We start from the raw sequence: 12,733 nt of genomic DNA on the forward strand, positions 1-12,733 counted from the left end.
CAAAACCTCATAAAATGGAAATATTTAGCAAATGTTACAGGAAATGAATCATTTTAATCAAAAGCAGATTAAAGAAATGAAACCCTAACTGTCCTCAGAAAATACTTTGGAATAAACCAACAGCCATGTTTTGTATTTATTTTTATTTTTTTACAATCCACAGAGCAGAACTAAACCTCATAAGAAAACTCTCCAGACTCCAAGCTTTTAACAGCTCCATGACCCTGACCTCTGGCAAGGCCGTTGTCATGGCAACGTTCGTGCTGCTGGTGGTCATGGGTCATGACATAAACGCAACCAAAATCTTCACAACGCTGGCCCTGTTGGAGTCACTGAGAGTGAGCATGAGCATACTGTTGCCAGCTGGCATGTTGGCACTGTCTGACACCTTGGCCACACTCAGGAGGGTGGAGGTGAGTACTTTCATACTTCTTCATGCTTGCTCTCTTAGACACCCTGAACACACTAAGGAGGGTGGAGGTGAGTACTTTCATACTGCTTGCTCTCTTAGACACCCTGACCACACTTAGGAGGGTGGAGGTGAGTACTTTATGAAAGGTTCTATATGTTTATATTGGCCATTAGATGATTTAAGGGACGGCATGGTCAAATTGTAGAGCATTCAACTGCAAACCTGAAAGTCTCTAGTTCGGATCTCAGACTCCAGTCAGTGGGACGTCCCTTAGTCTGTCCTTCTCTGATGGGTACCTGACCTAGATTAGCAAAAGTGAAGGCTGCTGGGTATAGTGCAGACCACTTTTCCTTCATATTCCAAGGTCACTGAAACAGTTAGCTCTACTTCACCTGCCCCATGAACTATATGGTTTGAAAGGGTACTTTACTTTTATTAGATGATTAGTTTTAGTTAGCCTGCCATCTCACTAGAAAATAGACTGCTGACCATGAACATTCTAGGCAAATCAATCCTGAGCTAATTTCAAGTAGAGTAAGCACATATGATTTGTTTGTTCTTCATAACATGGGAATAAGATGAAAACTAATATTGTTTTGTATCCATGGTTACCGCAAGAGATGGTAATCTTGAACTAAGTCCAGTGAAACATGTAAAGCTTGAATTGATTACTTATTGCCTGATTGTACACTGGTAAGGTTTGCAAGGCTTGATTGGCTAGGTGAATCAGTGCAGCTCTGTAGGGATTATCAGATTAGCCATCTGTTGGGTGAATTTAAAGGCTTTGGAAATAAAATACCATTACGAGCTTTTAAAATTACGAATTTATCATTGAAGAAATGTTACTATTAGGTGTGCATTGAGCAGCTTAAATGTTATTTTTTTAAATTAGTTTTTTTATTCATTTTAATGTATAACTTTGAAATGGAATTTTATAAGTATTCTCTGGGTTTGTAATGTTTACAGAAAGTGCTACTGCTGCCAGAAAAGTCATCTGCTCTAAGCCGGCCCTCACCCGTGGCACTGAATGAGGAGACTGTTGTCAAATTCAGCAACTATTTTGCTAGCAAAGACAAGGTTAGTTTGATTTGTAAGATATGGCTTTGAAGAGAGCATGCATAAATTTTGAATCTACTAAGGACCAGTAACTCAAGGCAAAAAAAAACTTCAAAAGAATAAACTGTCAGATTTAGTAAGTTTTTCCCTTATACAATAAGACAGAAAATTAGATGCATTTTACGTTATGTTTACTATTTAATATACATACACATAAAATCCTATCTACAATGTCCATCAAATTGATCACAAGGCAGGTGGCCTCATTAGCCAATATGTTTTACCTCTCTAGAATAATATTTTAGTACTTGTCTTTAGTATTTAATGATTTAAAAAACTAAAAGAAAAGTGACATACATAAATTTTTGTATTTCAGAGTTTTGATGCCCAGATGGTGCTAGTCAATATTGATGTGGATATAGAAAAGGTAAAATTGTAACCCAATGTAGCCTATATTATTTAATGCAGCAGGACATTATTCATCTATAAGTTTATATTATCCCCCCCCCCCCAAAAAAAAAAAACTGCAGCAAGACTCCAAAATTATAGTATTTTACAGAATACAGGGTTTCTCACTCTACCCATATCATGTAAAAAAAATTATTCCCAAGGGGTGTGGGGTTTAATTGACAAGTGGCCAATTAACCAAGGATCATCCTAGACCCATTATTATAATATACTTCCATTCTGTTTTTAATGATCTTTAAGGCTAGTTAGAAAAGTTACATCCTTATTTCAATGTTGTTTCCTTTTAAAAAGATGTATGTAAAAAAAAAAGACTAAGTATAAAATTAAAATGATGTTAACATTGAAAGAACTATATTCCAATTCACATTTGTAGAGCAAACTTTACTGCATTATTGGACCTCCAGACAGTGGCAAAGTAAGTTTTAGTTCTGTGTTTTTTCAAATTGTTGATTTGTAACAAAATGTTTAGAGAAAATTGACTAACACAGATTTATAAATAGTAATATTGTAAAAAGAACAGTGATTGAAAACATTAGTTGAATTTATACATTTTGTAAATTCATGGCTGTTTCATAAAGGCATTAAATGAAAAAATTAATAAAAATATGTTTTCAGTAAAGAATAGGGTATTTTTATAAGGCTTTTATGAAGACTGTAGTTCTTTTAAAAAAATAACATAATTTTCTACCAACTAACTCATTTTCTTTTCTTCAGAGTTGCTTTCTTCTGGCAATACTAGGAGAACTTGAGAGACACAAAGGGCATATCTTTTATGAGGGCAAACTAGGATATGTGCCAGCTAGGCCTTGGCTGTGTCCTGGCACCATACGTGACAATATTGCATTTGGTTCAGAGTTTTCTCATTCCAGATATACTCAAGTGCTAAATGCATGTGCACTTAATCAGGTAAAACTGAGCATTTTAGATTTTCAGACACTTTGACATAGTAAAAATGATAAATAATTTTTAGATCAGTGATAATTTGAAATTCAGGATCTTTAGTACTACAAGTTTGGTTTTAATTTTCACTTAATATAAAAAGTTGTTGATTAGAAAAAAAGCCCAATATCATTGTATTTAATTTGGATAAGTAAAATTGTAAAAATTGTGTACTGTATAGAAATGTTGGTTTGGCTATAACTGTGTACTTAAGTTAAACTTTAGTTTTGTTTTTAACTTTTACTTACATATGTATGAATCATTTTCTGTGCTGGTGTAAATTCAGCACAATTTCATCATAATTTGATGAAGTATCCTGTCTGTATGTTTAGTTGCTTAGTTTAGTTTACCATTAATTATTTTAGGTGGTTGATTCTTTGCCACTTAGAGATCAGACAGTGGTTGGGGAAAGAGGTCTGGCCCTTGACCCCAGCATTCAAGCCAAGATAACTCTAGCAAGGTGAGGCTGCTTTGTTATGTTTGTTTAGTCCCTTTGTAAACAAGAACAAAAAATTAATTCTGTTCACTCTTAACAGTAGACATTATCGTATTTTTTTTGTCTGATTCCTTTTTTTATTACTTTCTATTCTTAGGAGTAATTGGATGTTTGCTAAAAATGTTTGATAAAGCTGTATATGTGCACTGTTTATTTACAGAGCTGTGTATCAAAACTGTGATATTTATCTAATCGATGATATTTTAAAAGGAATGGATGCAAAATCAGCTATGCATATATATAAAAAGTAAGTTCACCTTGTTTAACTGTATATATATATATATATATATATATATATATATATATATATATATATATATATATATATATATATATATATATATATATATATATATATAGTACTGACAAAATAAGAGAAAAAAAAAATATTTTTAGGATCAAGGGTCACTTCCAAAGGCTGAGGACAAAAAAAATTCAATAGCGTATTTTTAACATACATGAGCTTCAAAAATAAATAGTGAAATAACATGTTTTCTTTAACAGGTGTATATGTGGACTTATAAGATCTAAAACAAGACTAGTTATAACTGACAACACCCAGCACACACAGGTGGCTCACAAAATTATCTTAATGTCTCAGGTAAAATCAAATTAGCAGAGAATATTTTAGGTGGCTCACAAAATTATCTTAATGTCTCAGGTAAAATAAAACTAGCAGAGAATTTTTTTTTAAAAAATCTGTTTAATAATTCAATCAGGTGGATTGAATTTTAAATTTAAATTGAATTTAAAATTTAAGTTGGATGATCTGCAGTAGGCCTACATGATATTAGAATTGTGTTGATTTTCCTTGTTTGAAATTGTTAATTAATTCTTATATAGATAGAATAATGGATTGTAAACATTTCAGTCAATGAGATGTAAAAAAGAAAGCTAGTCAGAGTTAATATTTTATCAAACATTCCACCAGAGTAGAAAAGTTTAGGTAGAAATTCACTGGTTAGATAATACTTACAATTTTATAAATATCATTAAATATTATCTAATTGTGTTTTTACAGTGTAGAATACATCATTTTGGTAACTACACTGAACTTCTAGAGTGCGGTGTGAATATCAGCAAAATTCTGACCACTAGATCATACAAAAATCTGGAAAGAAGCAGAATTGCTGACTCAGCTTCTCCGCTTATCCAGGACCTCTCTAGCACCAACCTAGCCCTCAGTTTGTCTTCTAATACTCTCAATGGAAATGGAAAAGACACTACGTCAGGGTCAGCGTTTGACATCCTACAAGCAGATTTTAAGGTAGTGTGATGAGCAAATGTTAGTACACTCAAGAAATGGGTTCTATATTGGTAAACACCAGTGATATAGCACTCATACAAGATAACATTCCTGTTTAGACCTAACAATCCATTGGGCAGATGGAGTTCATTTGTTTCTTTACCTCAGCATATGGTGGAATGGTGTGGTCATCACTATGCCTAGCTGCCTTTACTTTCCCAACATAAATCAGGTAAACCTCAGAGCAGTGATATTGCAGAGCAGTGATATTGCTCCTTTAAGGGCAGGCTATTTTTGCTGCCTGGTGTGACCTGCTGTTCATTGATAGAGTGCATTCACACTTTAAACATTTTCTGATCTTTTTAAAACAAAATTAGAAATATAAAATTGTTTTTTATTTTAAAAAAAAACCCACTAGTTTGCGGTTAAGAATGATTTTAAAATAATTCACGTGATGTAAAAAGCTACAATCACTTATGATGATGCATTCAATTGGAAACCTGAATTTTAACTTGGGGTTCAATAAAACACATTTTCTCCGTTGTTACAGATACTAAACTCTCAAAGGAAGTTTTAAACATGTATATTTAATACAAGTAATTCTAATCAACTAATTAAGTGACTGCATGCTCTTTTATAAAGTTTATTTCCTATGTAAAGACAAATATTAAATGGTTTATTTATATCTCAGGAGTCAGGTGACCCACTGATCTCCAGTGATGGAGATAGCAACCACAGTGGCCCATTTCATAAGAGATCAATTTACACCACCTACTTCTTGCTTGGGGGTGGAATTTTTGGCATTTTCTTTTTTACCATTATCAGCTTACTTGAGCAGGTAAGTGAGAATATGAATTACTCCAAACCCTTTTTTGTTTCCTTTTTTTTTCTTTTTTTAAAATACTTTTTTCTTTTCAAGTAATGACTATATCAAATGACTAATGTTTTATTAATTAACTTGAGTAAACATTATAATTTACTAAAATAATAAAAATGTATATTTAATGTGTTCTCAATTTTTAGGGTGCCTTTGTTTTGTGTGAATGGTGGTTGGCTTATTGGTAAGTCAATTATATTTAGGTTTTAATCTTTTTTTATTAAAAGCTGGGAGATTATAAAAACAAAATTTGCTAAAATAATTGCTACTTTTTTAATAAATGAAGAAAATACAAACCTAAAATTGAATGCTCTCCCCTTGTTACCAGGTCCGAGAACTACCAGAACACAAGTGCCAATGTTTATTATGAAAACCCTTTGATAGGACAAGCAACTTCCTCCCTGGACTACCAGATTTATGTTTACATTGGTATTGTGGCAGTGACCATCCTACTTGGCCTTCTGCAAGCCATTGTGTTTTATGCTTTGGCCCAAAAGGCAGGCTGGCTTCTGCATGATCTGGCAATAGGATCTCTGCTACAGGCACCACTTTCTTTCTTTGATGCAAACAGTAGAGGTTAGTACATCTATTTATCAAGTGTTATCGTTTTTTAATTTACTAAAGAAAATATGTTAAACGAGCCGACCCGCTGCGTATCATACGCCGCTATTTAGTTGTTTTTTTTTCTACTTTTCAGTAATTTATAATTTGTGAATTCGACAGTACCAATGCTGCCACTGAAAATATTTGCTTAAAAACACTAAACCCCCCTTCCCCCCCCCCCCCCCACATGAAAGCAGCCTCCTCTTAGTTACCTCCTCTAAGTTTAAAATTGTTTCAAACTAAATTATCTGCCCCTAATAGCCGTCACAGAACCCGTCTCTATGATTATAAAATGTAAACAGCGTGACCACAGCTCACCAGACAATGTGAGGGTGGGGTGGGGGTGGTAGTGATAGTGATAGAGAGAAAGAGAGGGGACTGCAAGGAGGCGCTTGCAGCTTGTTTTCTAACGGCTCCCAGAAGAGAATTATATATATAGATATCCAGCAAATAGTGTAGTCCTTCTAAAATGTTTTTTTTGTAGTTGGCTTTTAAAATAGTACACTACACTATGTAGGTTTGTATACAATTTATTTTTTAAGTTTGTCGTAAAGATTGGTTTTCATTAATTTTCAGATGACTTTAACACCTTGTCAAATTCATTTAATATTACTTTTATTAACATGGCACTAATTTTTTTAAAATAGTTCTTTCTACTCAAAGTAGAATAAAAAAAAACAATTAAACTTTTAAAAATTTCAGTTACTTAACGGACCCCTTGCTTGACCTTTAGTCATGCCAAATAAGGATAACATTTTTTTTTATAACAAACAATTTAATAAGCAATTAGCACATTCAGTTTTATTTTTGAAAAACTGAAAAAAAAAAAACTATGATTAATTAAAATTATTCCAGGGGGAGTACTCAGTCATTTCTTGAGGGACGTTGGAATCGTGGATTCATTACCGCCTGTCTTACTTGATCTAATAGAGGTATTTTAGTTAAGTTTTCTCTTGATGTCAAGGATATAACTTAATAAACCTGCTTTATTTAAAACCAATGGTTATGTATAAGTTTATTGCCTATGTAGAACAATTTAATTTTATTGCTGCAAGAAAGGAATAATTGATTATTTTCTATACATTTTTAGAATCCTTAAAATCACTTTTGCATGTTAAGGAACATATTTCTCTCTTTCTCTCTCAATATATATATATATATATATATATATATATATATATATATATATATATATATATATATATATATATATATATATATATATATATATATATATATATATATATATATATATATATATATATATATATATATATAATATGTTTTGTTTTTCAGTCAATAAGTGTCCTGCTAGCCACATCCCTTATAGTATGCTGTGTCAACTACTGGCTGTTTATTCTGATCATCCCTTTACTTTTGCTGTTCATGTGGGCAAGGGATAGATTTCACAAAGCTACACAAGATGTGGAGCGCATTGAACTTGCATGTGAGACTTATGTGCTAAATATAACTTGTTACTAGTGATGAGATTTTGTTGTATCTAAATTGTCAATTTTTTACAATGAGTAAAAATAAAGTTAAACTAGTTAAAAGTAAATTTTATGTAGTAAATGTGGAGTATTAAACAAATTGATTACAAAAATAAATAAGGCTAGCTAAATAAATTTAACAACTAATTATGTTAATTAACAAAATGAAATACCTAAATAAATATAATAGCTTGATAAATGAGTGAAGAAAAATATCTGTGGCTTTAAGTTAATAAATTACACAAATTAAACAAATGTTAAAAAAGTAATGAAAAGAAATTAGGCTAGGTAACTAACTTAACCTAATTATATTAATTACTTAAATGAAATACCTATATTAATCTACTAGCTAGTTAAATGTATAAAGAAAAAGAAAACTAATATTAAATATTAAATTAATACATTAAATATATAAATTTAATGTTTATATAAGTAACTAAAAACAAAAAAAATAATTTAAAAATAACTAAAAACAAAAAATATTTTAAAATATTAAGGAATAAATTAGTTAAAATATATTGCTCTAGCCAAAAGTGCAGTGGCAGCTCATGTTGTGAGCAGCATGGAGGGCATACAAACCTTGAGATCCCTGAATGTGGAGCAGAGGTTCCTACACAAGTTTGATGTGTACCAGGACAGAAGCACTGCTGCATGCTACCTTCACCTTGCTGCCAACAGGTAGGATTTTACTGTGTTACCTGTAATGAAAAATTCTTCTTTTTTCCCCACAAATGTTCTGGGTTTTAGTATGATCTCTAAATGGTTTTCTGTAGAAATCATCTTTCACATAATCTATTATGTAGAAATTATCAAAATGATCCAACTCTTGTTTAATAAAGCAAAATGTGTCTTTTATTGACAATTATTTTTTGTGCTTTAATCAAAAGGAAAGCAAATAATTATATTTTGTGATTTATTCTTTTTTTGTGCATGCTTTAACCATAATAAAAAGAGATATTTTTGAACTAATTTTAACCAATTTCTCAGGTGGTTTGGGATCCGAGTTGATCTGATTGGGTTAGCCATTGTTGCTGGTGTGGTTGTAGCAGGCTTCCTTGTTGTTGAAATACAAGGTAAACATATCTGATACACTTTAATTGAGAATTTATTTTTAATTGAATCAAAAAAATTAGAAGATTATAGTTTATTTTTTCTTTTAAAAATCTGCTATAATATACAAAGCACTTGAATGATTTGAAAAAAAAATTATTAGATAATATGGTAGGCCTAAATAGTAATTATTTAATAAATAATTATTGAGTAAAAAAATTAATTATATTAATATAAAAAAGCAATAATATGCAGTTTTTTTTTATAACAGAATTGTACATACCAGCATCCTTGATTGCTTTGTCACTTTACTATGCCATCAACCTTATCAACGTTAACCAGTCTGTCATTCGCAAATCAGCTGCAGTACACTTTAAGGTATGGCACAAAAGTCGCCACCTTTTAACATCTTTTTTTATTTTGATAAATATTTGTTTTGTTTATTAACATTGTTGCAATTAAACTTTTTCATCCCTTAGATGAACTCAGTTTCCCATCTCTTGCAATACTACCAACTGTCACCTGAAGTGCCAGTCATTGTAGAGTCAGATACACCAACCCCTTTGGGTTGGCCCAGATATGGAATAATAACATGTGAAGGGGTCTCTGTTCTTCTATCCAATGGTGCACCAGCCAAGGGAGGTAACTTACTGAGGAATCTCTGGTGCTGTGTCAGAGCCCAAGAAAAAGTTGGTTTATGTTTTTAAACTCTAAATAGATCTAGTACTTTCTGTTTAGTAATAATTTTTAAAAGTTGAACTCAGCTTTTTTTTTCAGTTATTTATTCTTATTGTTTGTGGATACTGTGTTTTATTTTAAAATAAATAAATAATACCTTCATTTCTGTTCAGAAGTTGTCATTTATATTTTATAATATTTTTTATTACATAATATCTCATAATAAAATACCTGCCCAATATTTGGTACAAAAGTATGTAAACTAATTGCTATTTTTAATAACTTACATACTAAAAAATAATTCCCTGTTTTGTAGATGGGGATGATATTTGGAACAGCCTCCGAGCAAAGAGCATTTCTCTCAATGTTGTTCCGTCTCACTGAATTTGAGGGTGTGGTGCGTATTGATGGTGTTGATATTTTAAAAGTGCAGAAAGACAAGTTAAGAGACAAGGTCACTTACATCTCACAGGTAATGTCAAATGGTGTAATAGAACATTTCTAAAATGTTGTTAAATTTATGGAATGTTTTCATGATTTTTTAAATTAAAATTTCCATTTTAATAAAATTAAGCAAGATAACTTTAAGAAAAAAGTATAAGAATCATAGTCATTTACTAACTTTTATTAAGTGTAGATTTAACTGAAGTTTTTAAATGTTTTGTTAAATTTAATAAATTTCAGAATCCAACATTATTTATTGGTACCATAAGGGAGTGTATAGACCCAGAGAATCATTTTACAGATGCACAAGTATGGAAGGTGTTGGAGGAGGTAGCTTGAAATTTTAAAATTTTAAATTCCATGCCTTGCCATGTATATGTACAGGATCCCTAAGTTTGTTTCTTAAAGTTGACTTAGTTTTCTTACTTGCTGTTTAACTTACAATAAAAATGAAAAAGATCATTTAAAAAATTGCTTACATATGAAATTTTCAGATATTTTAGTTATGTAAATAATTCCCATACTAAATTAGTGATTACAAATAGTCAATCTTAAAAATTCTATTAAATAAATTAAACAAGAGCTAATACTTTTAGGTACATCTCTCCATACTGGTCCAAAATCTTGGCCAAAAACTGGCCACCGACATAGCTCCACTGGCAGATGGGATGACCGTTGGCCAGAGACAGCTGTTGAGGCTAGCAGGGGCCATGTTGCAGCAGTCCAAAATTATTATTTATGAAGAGCCAAGTTCTAGTCTAGACATAATGTAAGTTATATAATGCAAAGTTAATGCCTACATTTTCGTCAGAATTTTGTTTAAAAGTTGGTCGGACTCAATGGCAGTACCATTTTAAAATTATTTTTAAACCATTCATACACTTTTTATTTTATTGCAGGTGCAATATAATAATTCAAGGAGTCTTACGTACACAGTTCCCAACCAGTACAGTCATTCATATAGCACACTTACCTGATTCTGTTATACACACAGACAGGATTATGGTAAGACACAATGCAGACTATTTCTATTTGAACAAATATTTACCTAAGATAAAAGACATTCAAAAGTTTGTAACTAATCTGTTTGATGTGGACAAAAATTTAATTATTACAGATGATGCAAGATTTTACCAGTGATCATTTTACTAGTAAATTCCATAAAATCTTCTAGGACTTTTTAAAAATTAAAAAAAAAAATTAATGTTTTTAGCCTCTAAATTCAAAAATGTTTATTTTTTTTCATAAATTAATAATTAAATTAGCTGCTTGTACAAAAAAATGCTGTTTGAGTTTTATATGTGAAATAAATGTGTTTAAATTTGTCATTTTTTAACAGATATTTTCCGAGGGGAGGATCGCGGAGGTAGACACACCTTTTTACCTGCTACAAAACCCAAACAGTAAACTAAGCAGCATGGTGGCAGACCTGGGGTCCACCCAAGCAGAAAACTTGAACCAGCTGGCGTTAAACAAGCATGAGAATCGTCCATACGTGGCGCCTCACATTGATCCTGAAGATTTCCAAGACTTCTCACCTCCTCTGGGAGGGGATCTAAAATCCCCGAACAATCTAAACGTTCTGCCGACCTTTCATTCGTCAAGACTTGCCGGAGTTTTGAACCAGCTGCCCACGAACAAATTTTCTACAGATAGGTTATAACTTCAATGACATACAGCTTTATCTGTAACAAAAATAAAACTGCACAATTGTAAGACTATATATAAAAGCTTATGTATTTTGGTGATGTAATATTTTGCTTGTGTTTGCTTCTAACCTACATTTTCTAACAGGTAGTAGCATTCAACAACAAATATAATTCTATATGTAAAATAATTAATGTAATATATAACCTTTATCAATGCATAAAAATTGTTTTGCATTTTGTTTAAACAATGATTATTTAGCAACTGGAGTGCTGTTTTTAATTTGATCTGCTAATTTTATCTTGCGCTGTTGAAAATATTGATATAAGACTTGTTGAAAGAAAGCTACCATTCTGATATATTTTTGGCAGCATTAACTAAATATTTTATTACATGATATATAATATTTTTTCCAAAGTGCACATTAAGTAGCTCATGAAAACTTTAAAAAGTCACATTTTAGATACTTTTTGTTACATGCAGTGTTTTCTACATGAATATTTGCTTACTTTATATATAGTTTATATCTAAACTAAATTTCATTTATTTACTGTTATGTTACAGCTAAAGTATAAACTACAATTGTAATTTGCTTTTAGTTATGTTTTTGAACACTTTTAATGTAAGCATTTAAAATTTAAATGCTGCAACATTTATTTTTTACTAAAAGATTTGAATTATAAGAAAACAAATTTACAACTTCTTAAATTCCCCAATGGTACTATTAAACAGCTCTGTTTATTTTAAATGTGTATTTTGATCTTGTAAAAAAAATGTTAAATACCAAAGAGATTTATGTTATTGAATTGTTTACTTCAGTATATTTATATTGTCCTCAGATTTCATATCCTATAACTAATGGCTTTATCTCAAATAAAATTGTCTTAATTTTCATTTAAATAAGATATAGCAACAACAGTTGTGGAATATATATTAAAATGTCTAATACAAATAAAAATGTTAATATATGCAAACCAATCTGTTGTTTTATTTCATGAAGAGTTAATGTTAGCTGATTACATTATTGATCAAAATAATTACTCTAATTATCACTTTTATTGCTGGACTTGAAATTTTGACCCTGTAAATTTTGTACATGTGCTTTATGTATGCAAAGTTATATTAAAATATTTGCAACTTGAAAGGGTGAATTTTTGTTTGACCCTTAAATTAGTCAATTGTTTAGTTTGACAACCAAGATATATATATATATATATTTATATATGTATACGTGGCGACCAGAAAAATGCAAAGAATCTCCACATGTAAACTGTAGCATTATAAAACATCTTACCTTGAAATATGACGGGATGATATAAGTTTGTAT

At 30.8% G+C, this 12,733-nt stretch overlaps 1 protein-coding gene across 1 annotated transcript in view; it reads left to right on the forward strand.

The window, feature by feature from the left end:
- The window catches only part of LOC131950896 (ATP-binding cassette sub-family C member 4), a 29,435-nt gene extending 17,652 nt beyond the window's left edge, over positions 1 to 11,783 (forward strand). Inside the window, exons 8-30 of the mRNA XM_059313099.1 lie at positions 164 to 413; positions 1,379 to 1,489; positions 1,845 to 1,895; positions 2,310 to 2,351; positions 2,651 to 2,842; positions 3,241 to 3,335; positions 3,532 to 3,618; positions 3,876 to 3,972; positions 4,393 to 4,638; positions 5,309 to 5,455; positions 5,641 to 5,678; positions 5,823 to 6,070; positions 6,953 to 7,029; positions 7,394 to 7,544; positions 8,115 to 8,265; positions 8,575 to 8,660; positions 8,909 to 9,015; positions 9,117 to 9,326; positions 9,632 to 9,787; positions 10,000 to 10,089; positions 10,356 to 10,528; positions 10,659 to 10,764; positions 11,099 to 11,783. Of these exons, the coding sequence (XP_059169082.1) occupies positions 164 to 413; positions 1,379 to 1,489; positions 1,845 to 1,895; positions 2,310 to 2,351; positions 2,651 to 2,842; positions 3,241 to 3,335; positions 3,532 to 3,618; positions 3,876 to 3,972; positions 4,393 to 4,638; positions 5,309 to 5,455; positions 5,641 to 5,678; positions 5,823 to 6,070; positions 6,953 to 7,029; positions 7,394 to 7,544; positions 8,115 to 8,265; positions 8,575 to 8,660; positions 8,909 to 9,015; positions 9,117 to 9,326; positions 9,632 to 9,787; positions 10,000 to 10,089; positions 10,356 to 10,528; positions 10,659 to 10,764; positions 11,099 to 11,422 (3,235 nt within the window). The 3' untranslated portion in view covers positions 11,423 to 11,783. The remainder of the gene's footprint in view (positions 1 to 163; positions 414 to 1,378; positions 1,490 to 1,844; positions 1,896 to 2,309; positions 2,352 to 2,650; positions 2,843 to 3,240; positions 3,336 to 3,531; positions 3,619 to 3,875; positions 3,973 to 4,392; positions 4,639 to 5,308; positions 5,456 to 5,640; positions 5,679 to 5,822; positions 6,071 to 6,952; positions 7,030 to 7,393; positions 7,545 to 8,114; positions 8,266 to 8,574; positions 8,661 to 8,908; positions 9,016 to 9,116; positions 9,327 to 9,631; positions 9,788 to 9,999; positions 10,090 to 10,355; positions 10,529 to 10,658; positions 10,765 to 11,098) is intronic.
- The last annotated feature ends 950 nt before the right edge of the window (positions 11,784 to 12,733 follow it).

The sequence above is a fragment of the Physella acuta genome, unplaced genomic scaffold (assembly GCF_028476545.2).
Source record: "Physella acuta isolate Inbredline_101_S28 unplaced genomic scaffold, ASM2847654v3 ptg000785l, whole genome shotgun sequence".
In the NCBI taxonomy this organism is placed as follows: Eukaryota; Metazoa; Mollusca; class Gastropoda; family Physidae; genus Physella; species Physella acuta.